Here is a 20,943-nt window from a genome sequence, read left to right on the forward strand (position 1 = left end):
ATAGCACTCCATTGTGTATATATACCACATTTTTTGCTTCCACTCTTCTGTTGAGGGAAACCTGGGTTCTTTCCAGCTTCTGGCAATTATAAATAGGGCTGCTATGAACATAGTGGAGCATTTATCTTTATTACATGCTGGGGAATACTCTGGGTATATTCCCAGGAGTGGTATAGCAGGATCTTCCAGAAGTGAGGTGCCCAGTAACTGACTGTATTTTTCATTTTCAATATTCTTTTTTTTTTTACATTCCAAATGCTTTCCCCTTTATCTATTATCTTCTTGAGAAGAGATTTTTTTATTTTTTATTGAATCTTGTCTTCATTTACATTTGCAATGGTAAAACCTTTCCCAATTTCTCCCTCCCCAAAGACCCCGAAACCCTCCTCCCACCTCCTGCCTCCACATATATGACCTTCCACCTGACACACTCCCACCTTCTCCCCTCGATTTCCCTTTGTTGGGGCATCTATTGAGCCTCTACCTGACCAGGACCACTCCTCCCACTTATGCCCAACAAGGTATACCACTGCCACACTTTTGGCTGGAACCATGTGTACCCCTTGGTTCATGGTTTAGTCCCTGGGAGTTCTGGGGAGTTTGGGTGGCTGAAATCATTGTTATTTCCATGGGGCTGTAAACCCCTTCAGCTCCTCTGGACCATCCTCCAGCTCCACCATTTGGGACTTCACACCCAGACCAATGGTTGGCTGCTAGCAACTGCCTCTGTATTTGTAAGGCTCTGGCAGGGCCCCTCTGGAAACAACCATTGCATGCTCCTTTTGGTACACAATTCTTGTAGTCCATAGTAGTTTCAGGGTTTGGTGACTGTTTATAGACTGAATCCCCAGGTAGGGCAATCTCTCGGTGGCCTTTACTTCAGTCTCTACTCCACACATTGTCACCATTATTGCTCCTATGAGTATTTTGTTACCTTTCCCAGAGGAACCAAAGCACCTTCACTTAAGTCCTCCTTCTTCTTGAGCTTCTTGTGCTCTGTGAATTGTACCTTGTTTATTGTGATCTTTTGGGCTAAAATCTGCTTATTAGTGAGTGCATACCATGTGTGTTCTTTGTGATTGGGTTTCATTTTTGATTGGGTTACATGTGATTGGGTTACTTGCCCAGGATGACACTTTCTACTTCCATACCTTTGCCTGAGAATGTCATGAATTCATTTTTTAATTATTTATTTTTTAAAGATTTATTTATTTTATAAAAGCACACTGTAGCTGTCTTCAGACACACCAGAAGAGGCATCAGATTTCATTTCAAATGGTTGTGAGTCACCATGTGGTTGATGGGATTTGAACTCAGGACCTCTGAAAGAGTAGTCAGTGCTCTTAACCTCTGAGCCATCTCTCCAGCCCTGAATTCATTGTTTTTAATAGTGTAATAGTACTCCATTGTGTATATATACCACAGTTTCTATATCCATTCCTCTATTGAAGGACATCTGGGTTCTTTCCAGCTTTTGGCTATTATAAATAAGGCAGCTATGAACATAGTGGAGCATGTGTCCTTATTACATGGAACAGCATCTTCTGGGTATATTCCCAGGAGTAGTATTGGTGGGTCCTCAGGTAATACTATGTCTAATTTTCTGAGGAATAGCCAACCTAATTTCCAAAATAGTTTTACCATCTTGCAATGCCACCAACAATGGAGAAGCATTTTTTCCCCACAACCTCTCCAGCATCTTCTGTGCCCTGAGTTTTTCATTTTAGTCACTCTGACTGGTGTGAGGTAGAATCTCAGTGCTGTTCTGATTTGCATTTACCTGATAACTAAAGATGCTGAGCATTTCTTTAGGTGTTTTAGAGCCATTAGGGTTTCCTCAGTTGAAAATTCCCTGTTTAGCTCTGTACCCCACTTTTTAATAGGGTTATTAATAGTCTCTGGAGACTAACTTCTTGAGTTCTTTGTATACATTGAATATTAGCCCTCTATTGGATGTAGGGTTTAAAGATCTTTTCCCAATTTGTTGGTTGTCGTTTTGTCCTATTAAAGATGTCCTTTGCCTTGCAGAAGCATTGCAGTTTTATGAGGTCCCATTTGTTAATTCTTGTTCTTAAAGCATAAGCCATTGGTGTTCTGTTCAGTAACTTTTCCTCTGTGCCTGAATGTTCAAGATTCATCCCCACTTTCTCCTCTATAAGCTTCAGTGTGTCTGGTTTTATGTGTAGATCCTTGATCCACTTGGACTTGAGCTTTGTACAAGGAGATAAGAATGGGTCAATTTGCATTTTTCTGTCTGCAGACCTCCAGGTGATCCAGCATAATTTCTTAAAAATGCTATCTTTTTTCCACTGGATGTTTTTAGCTCCTTTGTCAAATATCAACTGACTGTATGTGTGCGGGCTCTTTTCTGGGTCTTCAATTCTATTCCATTGATCTTCCTGCTTGTCTGCATACCAGTACCAAACAGTTTTTTATCACTATCACTCTGTAGTAAAGCTTGAGGTCAGGGATGGTGATTCTCCGAGAAGATCTTTTGTTGTGGAGAATAGTTTTTGCTATCCTGGGTTTTTTGTTATTCCAGATGAATTTGAGAATTGTTCTTTCTAGATCTATGAAGAATTGATTTTGGATTTTGCTGGAGATTGCACTGAATCTGTAGATTGCTTTCGGCATGATGGCCATTTTTACTATATTGATCCTGCTAATCTATGAACATGGGAGATCTTTCCATCTTCTGAGACCTTCTTTGATTTCTTTCTTCAGAGGCCCGAAGTTCTTGCCATACAGATCTTTCACTTGCTTCTTTAGGGTCACACCTAGGTATGAAATATTATTTGGGACTATTGTGAAGGATGTCATTTACCTAATTTCTTTCTCATCTAGTATATCCTTTGAATAGAGGAAAGCTACTGATTTGCTTGAGTTAATTTTATATTCAGCCACTTTGCTGAAGTTGTTTATCAGCTTTGGGAGTTCTCTGGTTGAAGTCTTGGGCTCACTTAAGTATCAGCACTATAAGATCATCTGCAAACAGTGATATTTTGACTTCTTCCTTTCCAATTTGTATAGCTTTGACCTTCTTTTGTTGCCTGAATTCTATGGCTAGGCCTTCAAGAACTATATTGAATAGATAGGGAGAGAGTGAGCAGCCTTGTCTGGTCCCCGATTTTAGTGGGATTGCTTCAAGTTTCTCTCCATTTAACTTGATGTTGGCTTCCGGTTTGCAGTATATTGCTTTCATTGTTTAAGTATGGGCCTTGGATTACTGATCTCTCCAAGATTTTTATCATGAAGGGATGCTGGATTTTGTCAAAAACCTTTTCAGCATCTAAAGAAATGACCATGTGGGTTTTTTTTTCCTTTATTTTGTTTATGTAGTGGATTACATTGACAAACTTCCGTATATTGAACTGTCCTTGAATCCCTGCGAGGAAGCCTACCTGATCATGGTGAATTATAGTTTTGCTGCTTTCTTGGATTCGGTTGGCCAGGATTTTGTTCAGTATTTTTTCATCAATGTTCATGAGGGAGATTGGACTGAAGTTCTCCTTCCTTATTTGGTCTTTGTTTGGTTTAGGTATAAGCATTATTGTGGCTTCATAGATTGAGTTGGGTAGTGTTCTTTGAGTTTCTATTTTGTGGAATAGTTTGAAAAATATTGGTATTAACTCTTCTTTGAAGACCTGTTAGTATTCCCTGCCAAATCCATCTGGTCCTGGACTTTTTTTTTTTTGATGAGAGACAATTAGTGACTGCTTCTAGTTCCTCAAGATTTATGGGACTATGTTGATTGCTTATCTGATCCTGTTTTAATGTTGGCATGTGGCATGTATCTAGAAAGTTGTCCATTTCATCCAGATTTTCAAACGTTGTTGAATATAAACTCTTGTAGTAGGATCTGATGAGCTTTCGAATTTCCACAGTTTCTGTTGTTATGTCTCCCTTTTCATTTCTGATTTTGTTAATTTGCATACTGTCTCTGTGCCCTCTGTTTCATCTGTCTAAGGGTTTATCTATCTTGTTGATTTTTTTCAAAGAACAGCTCCTGGTTTTGTTGATTCTTTGGATAGGTGTTTGAACTTTGTATAGTTATTTTTGTTTCTGTTTTGTTGATTTCGGCCCTGTGTTTGATTATTTCCTGCAGTCTACTCCTCTTGGGTGTATTTGCTTCTTTTTGTTCTAGAACTTCAAGTGCACTGTCAAGCAGTTAATGTAAGCTCTCTCCATCCTCTTTTTTGAGGCACTCAGAGCTATGAGTTTTCCTCTTAGCCCTCCTTTCATTGTGTCCCATAAATTTTGGTATGATGTGTCTTCATTTTCATTAAATTCTAAAAAGTCTTTAATTTCTTTATTTCTTCCTTGATCAAGCTATCGTTGAGAATAGCATTGTTCAAATGTGTATGTGTGTTTTCCATTGTTTTTGTTTGAGTTTAAGACCAGCCTCAGGTTGTGGTGATCTAATAAGGCGCATGGAATAATTTCAATATTTCTTTTTTTTTTAAATTTCTATATTTCTGTATCTGTTGAGGCCAATTTTGTGACCAATTATATAGTCGGTCTTGGAGAAGGTACCATGAGGTGCTGAGAAGTAGGTATATTCTTTTGCTTTAGGGTAGAACATTCTATAAATATCTGTTAGATCCATTTGATCCATAACTTCAGTTAGTTTCACTGTATCTCTGTTTAGTTTCTGATTCCATGATTAGTTCCTTTTTGAGAGTGGGGTGTTGAAGTCTCCCACTATTATTGTATGGACTGCAATGTGTGCTTTGAGCTTAATTTAAGTTTCTTTTATGAATGTGGGTGCCCTTGCGTTAGGAGCATAGATGTTCAGAATTGAGAGGTCATCTTGGTAGACTTTTCCTTTGACCAGTATGGAGTGTCTCTCCTTATCTTTTTTGACAACTTTTGGTTGATAGTCAATTTTATCTGATATAAGAATGGCCACTCCAGCTTGTTTCTTGGGACCATTTGCTTGGAAAATTGTTTTCCAACCTTTGACTCTTAAATAGCGACTGTCTTTGTTACTGAGGTGGGTTTCTTGTATGCGGCAAAATGTTGGGCCCTGTTTATGTATCCAGTCTTTTAGTCTATGTTTCTTTATAGGGGAATTGAGATCATTGATATTAAGAGTTAATAAGGAAAAGTGATAGCTGCTTACTGTTATCTTCTTAATTAAAGGTGAAATTCTTGTTGTGTAGCCATCTTCTATTGGATTTATTGAAAGATTACTTTATTGATTTTTCTACAGAGTGGTTTCCTGCCTTGTGTTGGTATTTTCCACCCATTATCCTTTGCAGAGCTGGATTTGTGGAAATATATTATGTAAATTTGCTTTTGTCATGAAATGTCTTGTTTTCTCTGACTATGGTAATTGAAAGTTTTGCTGGGTACTGCAGTAGTCTGGGTTGACATTTTTGTTCTCTTATGTCTGTATGTCATCTGCACAGGATATTCTGGCTTTCATAGTCTCTAGTGAGAAGTCTGGTGTAATCCTGATAGGTCTGCCTTTATATGTTATTTGACCTTTTTCTCTTACTGCTCTCAATATTCTTTGCTTAGTGCATTTGGTGTTTTGATTATTATGTGACAGGGAGAATTTCTGCTCTGGTACAATCTGTTTAGAGTTCTGTAGTCTTCTTGTATATTCATAGGCATCTCTTTCTTTAGGTTAGGGAAGTTTTCATCTATAATTTTGTTGAAGATATTTACTGGGCCTTTGAGATGTGTTACAGTCCAAAGTCTGCTATGGGATAACCAGGATTCTTTGGTCCAGGAAAGCATAGGTCTAGCTGAGATGACAGACAGAAAAAAACCACACACACACACAGAGGTGGTTAGAATCTGAATGTATTTTGGAGCTCTAAAGCAAGGATTTTTATACACAAAGAGTTGGTATTACCATTTTAAAAGATGTATCCAGTAAGCCAGGCACAATTATAACCTTTTGGCACAAGGAATTGTAAAATCAGTCAGGTACAATGTTTTTCAAGTAACAGATACAGAGGATCAATTTACAGATGCCATCAAACTTCTTAATTAGAATACAGAGACACTCATAGTTTATAGTAAACCTTCAAAGAATTTGAAGTTTCTTATACCCCCTGGGTTAGGACAAGTTCTTGTGAGAAATCCTTATCTAACATTTAGCCTTTTACCTTGTAAAGAAAAACTTCCTGACTTAATCTATGCTTTCAGTGCCAGAGTCCCAGAGCCATCCTCATTTATATACACACAGCCATATAAACCTGCATGCAGTTGGAAGGTTGTAACTATGTAAATGACTATGAGGCAAAGAGTTGCAATTCTTAAAAGGTAGTTTGGTGGTCAGTGAGTCGACTTCAAAGACCAGATTATAGCCAAGCCATAAGAATCTCTGTAAAGAGAGAAAAGGAGGAAGTCTAGGGCAAACTGCTTCTTTTTTTTTTTTCTTTTTTTTATCTCTACCATTCTTTTTTTTTATTTTATTCGATATAATTTATTTACATTTCAAATGATTTCCCCTTTTCTAGCCCCCCCACTCCCCGATAGTCCCTTCTCTTCCCCTGTCCTCCCTCCCACCCCTTCCCACTTCCCCGTTCTGGTTTTGCCGAATACTGTTTCACTGAGTCTTTCCAGAACCAGGGGCCACTCCTCCTTTCTTCTTGTATCTCATTTGATGTGTGGATTATGTTTTGGGTATTCCAGTTTTCTAGATTAATAACCACTTATTAGTGAGTGCATACCATGATTCACCTTTTGAGTCTGGGTTACCTCGCTTAGTATGATGTTCTCTAGCTCCATCCATTTGCCTAAGAATTTCATGAATTCATTGTTCCTAATGGCTGAATAGTACTCCATTGTGTAGATATACCACATTTTTTGCATCCACTCTTCTGTTGAGGGATACCTGGGTTCTTTCCAGCATCTGGCAATTATATATAGGGCTGCTATGAACATAGTAGAGCATGTATCCTTATTACATGGTGGGGAATCCTCTGGGTATATGCCCAGGAGTGGTATAGCAGGATCTTCTGGAAGTGAGGTGCCCAGTTTTCGGAGGAACCGCCAGACTGATTTCCAGAGTGGTTGTACCAATTTGCAACCCCACCAGCAGTGGAGGAGTGTTCCTCTTTTTCCACACCCTCTCCAACACCTGCTGTCTCCTGAATTTTTAATCTTAGCCATTCTGACTGGTGTAAGATGAAATCTTAGGGTTGTTTTGATTTGCATTTCCCTAATGACTAATGAAGTTGAGCATTTTTTAAGATGCTTCTCTGCCATCTGAAGTTCTTCAGGTGAGAATTCTTTGTTTAACTCTGTACCCCATTTTTTAATAGGGTTGTTCGGTTTTCTGGAGTCTAACTTCTTGAGTTCATTATATATATTGGATATTAGCCCTCTATCTGATGTAGGATTGGTGAAGATCTTTTCCCAATTTGTTGGTTGCCGATCTGTCCTCTTGATGGTGTCCTTTGCCTTACAGAAACTCTGTAACCTTATGAGTTCCCATTTGTCAATTCTTGCTCTTAGAGCACTTGATCCTCGACAAAGAGGCTGAAAACATCCAATGGAAAAAAGATAGCCTTTTCAACAAATGGTGCTGGTTCAACTGGAGGTCAGCTTGCAGAAGAATGCGAATTGATCCATCCTTGTCTCCTTGTACTAAGCTCAAATTTAAATGGATCAAGGACCTCCACATAAAGCCAGACACTGTGAAGCTAATAGAAAAGAAACTGGGGAAGACCCTTGAGGACATCGGTACAGGGAGAAAGTTTCTGAACAGAACACCAATGGCAAAGTGCTTCTTGAGAACTAGGGGCTCAGAATTATCCTCCAGTCTGGAGAGTTTCAGAAGTATAGTAAATTGCCAAGGGGGATTTTCAGCTTCTGAATTTACAGGTGTTCCATGAATTTTCCCAGGAGACATTTCTCGCCTCTGTCTGTAAAATATTTTTTTCACAGACTTCACTGGGCCACCGCGGCAGAGATGTAAATCCTTGCTTTCTTCTATACCTATAATCCTTAGGTTTGGTCTCCTCATTGTTTCTGGATTTCCTGGAATTTTTGGGTTACAACCTTTTTGAATTTTGCATTTCCTTTGACTGTTGAGTCAATGTTTTCTATGGAATCTTCAGCATCCGAGATTTTGTCTTCTATCTCTTGTATTCTGTATTTGATTCTTGCATCTATGACTCCTGAATTATTTCCAAGGTTTATCTTCTATCTTCACAGAAGTCTCACTTTGCGATTTCGTTATTGTGTCTATTTCCATTTTTAGATCCTGGATAGTTTTGTTCAGTTCCTTCACTTGTTTGGTTCTTTTGTCCCTAAAATTCTTTAAGGAATTTTTGTTTTTCCTTTTTAAGGGCCTTTACCTGTTGACTGATGTTTTCCTTTGTTTCTTTTAGGGATTTTTGTGATTCCCTCTTAAGGGCTTCTGCATGTTGACCCATGTTCTCCCATAATTCCCTATGGGATTTTTGTGTTTCCTCTTTAAGGGCTTCTGGTTTTTGGTCCATATTCTCTGTATTTCTTTAAGGGATTCTTGTGTTTTCTCTTTAATGGCTATTATCTGTTGACTCATGTTCTCCTGCATTTCTTCTTTTTTTATTTACATTTTAAATGATTTCCCCTGTTCTGGGTCCCCACTCCCCACAAGTCCCATAAGCCCTCTTCCCTCCCCCTGTTCCTCCATCTACCCCTTCCCACTTCTCTGTTCTGGAATTCCCCTATACTCTTGCACTGAGTCTTTCCAGAACCAGGGGCCACTCCTCCATTCTTTTTGGACATCATTTAATATGTGGATTATGTCTTGGGTATTCAAAGTTTCTAGGCTAATATCCACTTATCAGTGAGTGCATATCATTATTGATCTTTTGAGACTGGGTTACCTCACTTAGTATGATGTTCTCCAGCTCCATCCATTTGTCTAAGAATTTCATGAATTCATTGCTTCTAATGGCTGAATATTACTCTGTTGTGTACATATACCACATATTTTGTATCCATTCCTCCGTTGAAGGACACCTGGGTTCTTTCCAGCTTCTGGCTACTACAAATAGGGCTGCTATGAACATAGTGGAGCATGTGTCCTTATTGCATGCTGAAGAATCCTCTGGATATATGCCCAGGAGTGGTATAACTGGGTCCTCAGGAAATGTCATTCCCAGATTTCTGAGGAACCACCAGACTGATTTCCAAATTGGTTGCACCATCTTGCAGTCCCACCAGCAGTGGAGGAGTGTTCCTCTTTCTCCACATCCTTGCCAACCGCTGCTGTCTCCTGAGTTTCGGGCCTTAGCCATTCTGACTGGTGTGAGGTGAAATCTCAGTGTTGTTTTGATTTGCATTTCCCTAATTATTAATGATGTTGAACTTTTCTTAAGGTGTTTCTCAGCTCTCCTAAGTTCTTCATGTGAAAATTCTTTGTTTAGCTCCATACCCCATTTTTTAATGGGGTTATTTGGTACTCTGGGTTCTACCTTCTTGAGTTCTTTGTATATATTAGATATTAGCCCTCTGTCGGATTCAGGGTTGGTGAAGATCCTTTCCCAATCTGTTGGTTGACGTTTTGTCCTTTTGACAGTGTCCTTTGCGTTACACAAACTTTGTAGTTTTATGAGGTCCCATTTGTCAATTCTTGATCTTAGAGCGTAAACTGTTGGTGTTCTATTCAGGAACTTTCCCCCTGTGCCCATGTCCTCAAGAGTCTTCCCCAGTTTCTTTTCGATTAGTTTCAGTGTGTCAGGTTTTACATGCAGGTCCTTGATCCATTTGGAGTTGAGCTTAGTACAATGGATCGATTCGCATTCTTCTGCATGCTGACCTCCAATTGAACCAGCACCATTTGTTGAAAAGACTATCTTTTTTTCCACGGGATGCTTTCAGCTCCTTTGTCGAAGATCAAGTGACCATAGGTGTGTGGGTTCATCAATCCTATTCCATTGGATTAGATCTTCAATCCTATTCCATTGATCTGTTGCCTGACATTGTACTAATACCATGCAGTTTTTATCACTATTGCTCTGTAGTAAAGTTTAAAGTCTGGGATACTGAATCCCCCTGAAGTTCTTTTACTGTTGAGAATAGTTCTAGCTATCCTGGGTTTTTTGTTGTTCCAGATTAATTTGAGAATTGCTCTTTCTAGCTCTATAAAGAACTGGGTTGGGATTTTTATGTGGATAGCATTGAATCTGTAGATTGCCTTTGGCAAGATGGCCATTTTAACTATATTAATCCTGCCAATCTATGAGCATGGAAGATTTTTCCATTTTCTGAGATCTTCTTCGATTTCCTTCTTCAGAGATCTGAAGTTCTTGTCATATAGGTCTTTCACTTGTTTGGTTAGAGTTACCCCAAGATACTTTATGCTGTTTGTAGCTATTGTGAAGGGAGTCATTTCCCTAATTTCTTTCTCAGTCTGCTTATCCTTTGAATATATAAAGGCTACTGATTTGCTTGCATTGATTTTGTAGCCAGCCACTTTGCTGAAGTTGTTTATCAGCTGTAGGAGTTCTCTAGTAGAGTTTTTAGGGTCACTTAAATATACTATCATATCATCTGCAAATAGTGATAGTTTGACTTCTTCCTTTCCAATTTGTATCCCTTTGACCTCGTTATGTTGTCTAATTGTTCTAGCTAGGTCTTCAAGAACTATATTGAAAAGATATGGAGAGAGGGGGCAGCCTTGTCTAGTCCCTGATTTTAATGGGATTGCTTCAAGTTTCTCTCCATTTAGTTTGATGTTGGCTACCGTTTTGCTTAATATTGCTTTTACTATGTTTAGATATGGGCCTTGAATTCCTGGCCTTTCCAAGACTTTTAGCATGAAAGGATGCTTAATTTTGTCAAATGCCTTTTCAGCATCTAATGAAATGATCATGTGCTTTTTTCATTTGTGTTTGTTTATGTAGTGGATAGCATTTATGGATTTCCTTATATTGAACCATAAAAATATGGAATGCTTCACGAATTTGAGAGTCATCCTTGCACAGGGGCCATGCTAATCTTCTCTGTATCATTCCAATTTTAGTATATGTGCTGCCGAAGTGAGTACTCTCCTGCATTTCTTTAAGGGAATTATTTATGTCCTTCTTGAAGTCCTCCATCAGCAATATGAGATGTGATTTTAAATCAAGCTCTTGCTTTTCTGATGTGATGGAGTGTCCAGGATTTGCTGTTATAGTAGAACTGGTTTCTGATGGTGCATGTTGCCTTGGTTTCTGTTGATAATGATCTTGTGTTTGCCTTTGGCCATCTAGTTATCTCTGGTGCTAGTTGGTCTTTATGTCTCTATCTTGTCTGTCCTGTGTTTTTGTTCTCCTGGGATTCCCTTTCTCTCCAATGACCTGCAAATAACTGGTTCTCCAGGAATATCAGGTGATGGGGTTTCCCCTGTGGCAGACTTCGCAAGTGTTGAATGTTCTGCAGGCTGCTAGTTCTCAAATGTTCTGCTGCCCTGGATCTCGAATACCCTGCAGATGCTGGTTGTTGAATGACCTGCTTCTGCCAGTTCGAATACCCTTCTGGTGCCAGTTCTCAAATGCCCTGCTCATGACAGTTTTCTCGAGAGTATCAGGAAATAGGATCCTCCTTGTGTCAGAAGTGGCACAGGTCTACCACATCCAATGGAACAGGGCAGTTGCAGGGGAGGAGGAAGAGGTAGAAGGGAGAGAAGGGTAGTGGTGATCTGGAGGTTGCTAGGTAGTGAGTCTCAGAGCAGCTCTGGTCCTCTATGGAAAGGGGGTGATTCTTACTGAATGCCCTTCTCCTGCCAGTTCTCTAGAGAGTATCAGGAAGTAGGATCCTCCCCATGTCAGAAGTGGCACAGATCTCTGAGATCAGATCTCAGATTTAATGTTGTAATCTTACTCCTCCCATTTCTTAGTATGTGCAAGGCTTGCTGTAGTAGGAGAGCTGGGTTCTGATAGTGGCACATTGGACTGGCTACTGTTGATTGTATTTTTGTACTTCTCTTTAGCCTTCTGAATATTTCAGGTGCTGGCTGGTCTGACAGTCCCTGTGAATAACAAGAATCTGGGAATGGTTGTCCCAGGTGGCAGCAGGCTTCCCAATAAGTTGACAGAGTTGCAGGCTGAGAAGTGGGATATTGATCTGAGATTGCAGGTAGAGGTATGGACTGGAAGGAAGATAGATGGAGCTCCCCAAAATCAGGCAGACCTCAGGGCTCCTGGGCTTCCTGGGATTCCAACAGGTAGGGGATCTGGGCATGTATATCTGACCTGCATGTCCCAGTAGGAAGCAGGCCTCCTGGGAGGCAGGTACACCTGTTGACTGGAAAAAGGTGTGCCGATCTGAGACTGCAGGCAGAGGTATGGACCAGAAGAAAGTCAGGTTTTATGGGTCCATTCTCTCAATAGGTGAGCACCTTGGAGCTTCCAGAAACAGCATGTAATAGCCACCTTATAGCAAATGATGGAATTATGAACCTGAAAATTTTTGAGTGCTGCAGAATAATTGACACCCCTTGAAATCTAATTACTAACCTGCTGTCTAGTGGTAATTCGGATTCCTACTGTGACTCACAGATATCACATAATCCTGGAACACTGAATACACATAGACATCTGGAGGGCATTGTAGAGTCAGTCTAATAAGAGAGTAGGACCCATAATAGTTCCATAATTAGATATGTATAGTTTAAATAAGAACATGCTAGAAGAAGAATTGCATGGAAGCACCCATTTTTGTAGATAATTGAGTTGCCTCTTTTCTTTCAGAGTTATCTTTCTCATTCCTATAAGGATATCAAAATCTGACTTGTACTTCTTTTATAAGATGGAAAATATTAAAAACAGAAAAGTGTAATGAGTGCAAATTATCACCAGTGGTCTCAATTTTTCTGAGCTAGTTTTCCTCCATGAAAATGAAGTCTAGTAACACATTATTGGAAACTAAAGGTGAGTGATTTTCCGGCAGAACTAACATCCTTTATCGGATTTAATGGATAAATTGACATCTGGGGCCAAAATATATATGTAAGTTCTACCTGGGCCTTTAAAACTATAAAATGGGTTTCTCTGCAACCAATCACATATGTGTTGAAGAACAGAAGGTTTATTGACTAATTAGGATTTCATGATTATGAATAATTTACTTGTTGAAGATCAAAAGCAAAGTTTTTTCTCAATTTATTAGTAATCCCCTTAAAACTATTACCAAAATCCTCTGTATTTGACCCAAAATCTAAATTTGTTTCAGGATAAATCTTTGAGATGCAATTTCTTAGGAGATGACTAGCTCCCAACAACCACTAAGCCAAAATACCATCAAATATCATCTGAAGCCTATCGCAGATATGTTTTACTTTGCTAAAGGCTGATAATTGCATGTCCCAGACTTCTATGTGGCTAATACAAATGGAACTGTCTACTGAAAACTGTTTTCCCATCATACTTTCTTTTTCTGTAACATGAACTATCACCAAAATCTACATGGGGAGGAAAGGTATTCTTTCAAGTTGCAGGTTTCAGTCCATCCTTGAAGAAAGCCTGCCTAGGAACCTTGAGGCATAGCAGGTCTCTTCTTACTTGCTTTCTCTGGTTGCTGCGCTCAACCTATCTTGCTTTCTCTTTCATGATGATTTCAGCTTGTGTCAAGTAAGCAATAATAACACCAGTAACAACAAACACACCTAACCAACAAATAGCAACACACTAGTGTAATTTCAATTCTGTACTGTGTCAGAAAATATTGGGAGAATTAGAATGAGGTAAAAATAATGTCAGAATATATTGTATGAGGAAAGACTACTTTCTGTAAGATAAAAAAAGAGAGAGATAGAATTTTCTAAATTTCAAGATTAAATATACTATTTTCAAAGCATTGGTAAAGCAAGCTACTGAGGAGATGTGGAAAGACTGAGATAAGAAAGAAGCCCTTTAAGAATCATGTCAAAAGAAAATAGAAAGACAGAATACAGTCTATCTGACAAAGTATGTTCTTAATTTATTGTATGACATAATTTAGTATTTGGATCATGAAATTGAGAGAACTTCAATGGTAATATGTATTTGGTTGCAGATAGCATGGCCGTCTTAGGAATAGGCACAATGGTGTGCATAGATCAAGAGAGAAGGGTTTTGAGGAAGAGGATTTAGGGGTCATTTAGGTGCTTTGTATTTTATTAACTTCATTTTGAAGTTAATAAATAGGAAGTGCAATTATTTTGGTTATAAAAATGTGTTCTGGATGAAGTAATTTTATTGTACAATGCTATAGAAGGGTTTTTTGAAGTTCAGTATAAGGAAAAATCTAAAAGGCATGATGGACACTTTAGGATGTTTTATTGGAGAAAGGTGACAAATAAAGGTTAGAATTATGTCGATAGTAAAAGCTAGATTTAAATCATTCCTACTAATCTCCATTTCCATCTTTTATGGTCAAATATAATATAATTTGAATAATTCTCTGTTTTATTTTAGTAGCAAAAAATATTGTTTTATAAGTTATCTCTGTATTGAGCACAATTGAAGCAGACAATTGAGTTTGGGTAAACAGTTTGGTGGCACATTCATTTCTTCCTATGTACTAAACCTGGATGTTGGCAGACTTGTCTGGCTGAAATCTGGTTCACTTTCATCTTGTGTTTGATATTCTAGAAGGACCCTCTACCTCTGTCTTCTGGGAGATATAAGGAAAGAGTGAAACAATGGGGCTGATAATAGATGAGGCCATGTTGTGGATGCTTTAGGATATTGATCTTTGATGCCATCCATTAATCCATTCCCTTACAGTGAATAGGCAGTAGCCACATTGACTGACATTTTCTTTGGTTTATAAATTGTAGCAGGTGAAATCAGGTGAAATCACATCCACAATGACAGATGGAATATTTATATCTACACCACTGGCTTTTAATTTTGATAGGTGAGAGAGAGGGGGGAGGGAGAGGGAGAGGGAGAAGGAGAGGGAGAGGGAGAGGGAGAGGGAGAAGGAGAGGGAAAGGGAAAGGGAGAGAGAGGACTCTGTGGACATAAGAAGTTTAGTGGTGGAATTACAGAACACAAGTATAGGTAAATTCTAAAAAACAAACCTGGTAGTTTTCAGGTAAATGCTTACATCTTTCCTTACTAGACACATTTTGCCCAAGGAGAAAGTTTTTAAAGAAGTGTATAAGTCCTGTATAATACTGTATAGTTGAACTCTACCAAAGAGGCACAGAGGGCCAAGTGGTTGGTCAGTTCTGTGAGGTTTATAAGGCTTGGGAGCAGGAATAAGATTCTTAGAACTCTTCCTTGTATCCTAAGGATTTTTAATAATGTATCAGAATCTTCCTCCAAAGGACCAACCATTATTGGTCAGAGGTTTCAAATAAACACAGCCCATGTCTTTCTGATTTTCTTTCTCTCAAGAAAGGAATTAAAATGGCTTATGATAAAAAACAGTTTTCAGGGTTTTAATCAGACAAGTCAATTAATGTGTATTGCTTTAAGAAAATACACACCTGTAACCTTTTTCATACTTACAATTTAATATTGTATATAGTTTTGAATAAATTTTCTACCCTAATTAGAAAACCCTAGCTTGATCTGATTGGCACTGTATGCAGCAAGATGAACTAGATGAAATGGGACATTTATACTAGCATGCAGAATCTTGGAAAGCTTATTTTATACATCCATGGTAGAAGATTGGAAAACTCAGAAGCAGAGGAATGAGAGACATTAAAAAGGAAATGATTCCCAACATGTAGAAGGCTTCAAATACAATATGAATCTATTTTCTGTCTGGAGAGATGATTGAAGTGCTAAAGTGCTTACTGTGGAATCCATGAGGAGAGTTTTACCCCTAAGCATGTCTAACCCCAAGTGAAGCTTCATCCACTTGTAGTGTTATAGGGGCATACACTGTTGGATCTCTGAGCTTAACTGACCATTAATTCTAAGTAAAATTATGAGCTTTAGATTCTCTGACACATACAGTCACATAGATGTGCAAGCTCTGCGGCTCTAAAGTAACAATGTTGTCTATAGTTATTTTTTTCTTGCATGTGGAAGATGTTAAGACAGATCTTAAAAACTTGTATTTAAAAAATGGTTTTATAGTTATGTACTTCAAAGTTCCTATTGCTATGATGAAACACCATGACAAAAAAGAATTTGGGGATGAAAGTATTTAGGTTTTTCCTATACTTCCAAGCAACTGTTTATCACTGATAGAAGGAAGAACAGAGACACAAGGCAGGAACCTAAATTCAAGGACTGAAGAAGTCTCCATGGAGGAAAAGTGATTACAGGCTTTTGTCCTAGGGATTACACAGCCTGCTTTATTATACCTGTGAACACCAACTGCCAAGGGGTTGCATCATTCACTGAGAGTAAGGCCATTTCACATCACACATTAATCAAGAAATGCCTGATAGACTTACCATAGGACGATCTGTTGGTGGTATTTTCTTAATTGAGGTTCTTTTTCTAAATTACTCTATCTTTGTTGATGATATAAAATGTTACATAATTTGATTATTGTAATTAAATTTTTATTGAATATATGAGCATATATATAATAGGATATATAATATATAAGCATATATATATGTGTATATATATATATATGAAATGATCACAATTTATAATATAAACATGAAATTTATAATAGCCAGAAGCTGGAAAGAACTCAGATGTCTCTCAATGGAGGAATGCACACAGAAAATGTTTTATATATTCACAATGGAGTACTACTCAGCCATTGAAAACAATGAATTCATGAAATTCTTAGACAAATGGATGGAACTAGAAAGTGTCATCCTGAGTGAGGCAATCCAGTTACAAAAGAACCCACATGGTATGCACTCACTAATAAGCGGATGTTAGCCCAAAAGTTCAAAATAAAAAAGTTACAATTCACCCAGCACAGGAACCTCAAGTAGAAGGAGGACTTAAGTGAAGGTGCTTTGGTTCCTCTAAGAAAGGGAACAAAATACTCACAGGAGCAATAGGGAGACAATGTGTGTAGCAGAGACTGAAGTAAATGCCACCCAGAGTCTGTCTTACCTGGGAATTCATCATATAAAGAGTCACCAAACCCCAACACTACTATGGACGACAAGAAGTGTATACCAAAAGGAGCATGTCATGGTTTTCTCTGGAGGGGCCCTACCAGAGCCTAATAAATACAGAGGCAGATGCTAACAACCAACTATTGGACTGGGCATGGGGTCCCCAATGGAGTAGCTGGAGGGTGGTCCAGAGAAACTGAAGGGTTTACAGCCCCACGGGAAGAATAATGATTTCAGCCACCCAGATACCCCCAAGACTCCCAGGGACTGAAACATCAACCAAGGGGCACACATGATTCCACTCAAAAATGTGACAGAGGAAGGTCTTGTTGGGTATCAGTGGGAGAAATGGTCCTTGATCAGGTAAAGGCTCAATAGAGGCCCCAACAAAGGGAAACTGAAGGGGGAGATATGGGAGTGTGTCGGAGGGGCATATACATGGAGGTAGGGGGTGGGAGGAAGGGTTGGTGGTCTTTGGGGAGGGGGAAAATTGGGAAAGGTTTTACCATTAGCAATGTAAATGAAGATGATATTAAAAAAAGAGAGTAAGGCCATTTCACATCACACATTAGTCAAGAAACACCTGACAGACTTATTGTAGGACATTCTGTTGGTGGTATTTTCTTAATTGAGGTTTTTTTTCTAAATTACTCTAGCTGTGCTGTTGATAAAAAATGTTGCACAATTTGATTATTGTAATTAAATTTTATTGAGTTCATGACCATATATATAGTAGGATATATAATATATAAGCATATATATATGTAAGAAACTATCACAAGTTACAATATAAAAATGAAACCTTAGTTTCAATTATACTTCAATACATCTGGAATAGTTTTGGCTCTTAAAAACCCAAGAAATCAGGGGTGGGGTTTTGCAGGGAGGAGAGACGGAATAGGGGCTTTGTGCAGGGGAAATGGGGAAGTGAGATAACATGAAATGTAAAAAAAAATAACTATTAAAACCATTAAAAATGAAAAATAAACAAATACACAAAGACTGCTCACACATGTACAGCTTTTCTTGAATTAAATGATATTCAAAATAATTAAAAATAACCCAAGAATTCACATTAGCCAGCCTAAATGTCCATTGCTTGTTATAACCTTCTCTAGTGTATTTATTACTGTAATTACATGTAGACTGTTTTTTATTAGTTGAGTACTATCATGGTTCTGAATGTTTTCTCTTTAGAGCATATGGCTAATTAAAGTATTTGATTATCTACATTTGGAATTATTATTTTTTTGGCAAGAGAAGCAGCTAAAAATTTGCCAATAAATTTTGCCTGTTATTGTAGAAAAAGAGAAGTATCAAGAAAATGAATTGTAAACTAAATTATATTTTAAGAAAGTATGAAATTATTTATACAAATTGGTTAATATTGTTTATGTGACAAAATATAAGACATACAAATATGTACTTTATAATATACTCACTATTTGTATTTTACAGGATAGTTTATGACTGCCCACCACCTGCTTTTGAGACATGATTGAATATGTATACATAATTGAATGAAATACATACATTATTCAGAATCATATGATCTGGATGTTACTGATATGGTTAGGATATTCTGTTCCCTGACCAGGCAGAACAGATTGAAGGCTCACAAAGTTAACATCTGATCACCAGAAAGGGAGTCACAGTTGGGAAACATGTATCAGCTATTAAAGATATGTATACTGATAATGAAGTTGGATTATACATTTGAGCCATTATTACTTGGAGGACACAAGAAATTGTGTAAATGAAGACATAGGTGCTCACCAAGAGCAGAATTGTCTTTGTGGCTCTGAACTCAGGAGAGGACCTGAAGGAAAAGTTGCTTCTGTGAATGTGCTTCATTCTCTGCTTATGTCGGTAGAGAATGCAAACCATGTAGCCGCTGGACCAAAGCATCAGCAATATGAGCCACGCATCAGGAACAGGGAGAAATATTGCATTGAGAAGGTCACTGGTCTCATCATAATGAACAGTATAACAGAGTTCATACACCCTTAGGCGTGTAATGTTCCTATTGTTCGGTCTTGCTGTCATGTACATGGGAAAAGCTATGTTTACTATGAATGACAGGACCCAGCTCATGTACACACAAGAAGAAATGTAACGGGGAGACTTGATTTTAAGCTGTGCCCACCTGGAGGCCTTTGGACTGATGGTGATGGCCTGGAAGACACTCAGAAAGCAGGTGCTGCTGATGGACACACCCCTCCCAATTCTGTGAAGATAGAAGATCAGTTTGCACCCAATGTCATTGAGGAAGTCTTTCAATCCAAAAGCTGACACTGTGTGGGGAACTCCTTTACTCAGGAGAGTTAAGAAGTTGGCTACAATCAAGTGCTGAAGAATCCAGTCTGTGAACTTTAACTTGCACCCCTCCAAGTAAAGCATCAGATAATGGTAGAGTAAGAAGGAGTTGCCCAGGATCCCAACTGCAGTCTGTGATAAGAAGATCACACTTATCACAATGCCACTGGATTCCATGCTCTCAAATCTTGTGTTTTTAGAATTCTGATATAGGATGATAAAACAATAGGCTGTATGCATTATATTACATCCTACATTCTATATTCATAATAAGGCTTAAGCAGAATGCTTCCTTGATTTATCTAGAGGGATTCAAAAAATTTCATTATAATCTGAGAATATATAATGTACCATCCATAGTTTTAGAGGAAGTGTATATTACTTAGTCAACATTCACATCTCAGGAGAAGTTTCTGCTCTGACTTTAAGTAAGCAGAATAGGAAAAAAGATCTTATCTTGACTAACAGATATATCCATGCTCAGTTAGTGATGAGAGGGAGGACTTTTATGTGTACAAAGTTGAGGGGCTACTGGGATCCACCAGTAACTGAAAAATCATTCAAGGCCATCTGTAAGTTGAACAGCTTCATATATTTTATAGGCATTATATTTTTTACCTCTGCAAAATTACTGATGTATTATTTTTTGTAGTTTTAATTACCATGTGTGTATACCTGTTTTTTTTTTCAGACTGAAATATCAATTCCTAGTAAATACTGGGATTTTTAATGTACTGCAGAAAATATGACCTTCCAGGAACCAGTCTCAGGTGAAGTATGTATATATATTAAAAAGGGCCCATTTTTGGGTGCTGCTTAACAGTGCATTTATACTATATGTTAGTAAAACAAATAAAAGGATCACCTGATAGAAACCAGTCCTACTACCACGCCATATATTAACTTTCAGAAACAAAGTAAGCAATGTGTATTACAATATTATGATTGGGGACCTGATGATATACTTCAGTGTTAAGTGGTACCTGAAACAGTGATTTCTTGACAGGATTGTAAGGTTTGCAATCTACCCAACTCCAGCATGATTTATACACCCTGCCTTTTGTGAGGATCATGTTTTGCACTTTGTAAACAATGAAGAACTTGAGGCTAGAGGGATGGCTCATTATTTAAGAGCACTGGCTGCTCTTCCAGAGAACCCAAGTTTAGTACTCAGTACAAATGGTAGCTCACAAACAACTGTATCCCTAGTTTTAGGGTTCTAAGACTGTACTCTGGCCTTTGAACCTTCAGGGAATACATGTGAGGCACGGTTGTGCATTCATGCTTACACACGCATGCGTGCATGCACGCATATACACACACACTCACACACACACACACACACACACACTCTAAACTGAATACATTTCCACCTTCATCTTTCTAAAATTAGAAAACAAATAAAATATAGCATTCCTTAAAAGCGTCATTAGGTTCACAGCTATATTTAATATGTAAAGAAACTTTCAATTTGCTCCTTCATATAATTGTATCATCAACTGTCAAATTCATCCAATATTTATATATTTCTGTCCAAAATTACAATTCAGAAGGTATGTGAAAACAAGATGGTCTATGCCAGTATGTCAGTGTTTGGATTGGTAAACAATAGTTCTCATTTTTATCTAAAGTTTTCTGAGCATACATTAGGAGGGAACAAGCCT

The 20,943-nt window shown here is 38.1% G+C and overlaps 1 protein-coding gene and 1 non-coding gene across 2 annotated transcripts; both read right to left on the minus strand.

Moving 5' to 3' along the window:
• Positions 1–10,892: 10,892 nt before the first annotated feature.
• LOC127674265 (U6 spliceosomal RNA) lies at positions 10,893–10,999 on the minus strand. The gene has a single exon (XR_007975317.1). It is a non-coding gene; the product is annotated as a U6 spliceosomal RNA (small nuclear RNA).
• Positions 11,000–18,586: 7,587 nt separating this feature from the next.
• On the minus strand, positions 18,587–19,456 carry LOC127673785 (vomeronasal type-1 receptor 4-like). The gene has a single exon (XM_052169541.1). The coding sequence runs from the start codon at positions 19,454–19,456 to the stop codon at positions 18,587–18,589; it is 870 nt and encodes a 289-aa protein (XP_052025501.1).
• Between the last annotated feature and the right edge of the window lie 1,487 nt (positions 19,457–20,943).

The sequence above is a fragment of the Apodemus sylvaticus genome, chromosome 23 (assembly GCF_947179515.1).
Source record: "Apodemus sylvaticus chromosome 23, mApoSyl1.1, whole genome shotgun sequence".
Lineage (NCBI taxonomy): Eukaryota > Metazoa > Chordata > Mammalia > Rodentia > Muridae > Apodemus > Apodemus sylvaticus.

Coding starts and splice junctions, on each gene's coding strand:
- LOC127673785 (XM_052169541.1), bottom strand. CDS start 19,456: ATGGAATCCAGTGGCATTGTGATAAGTGTGATCTTCTTATCACAGACT.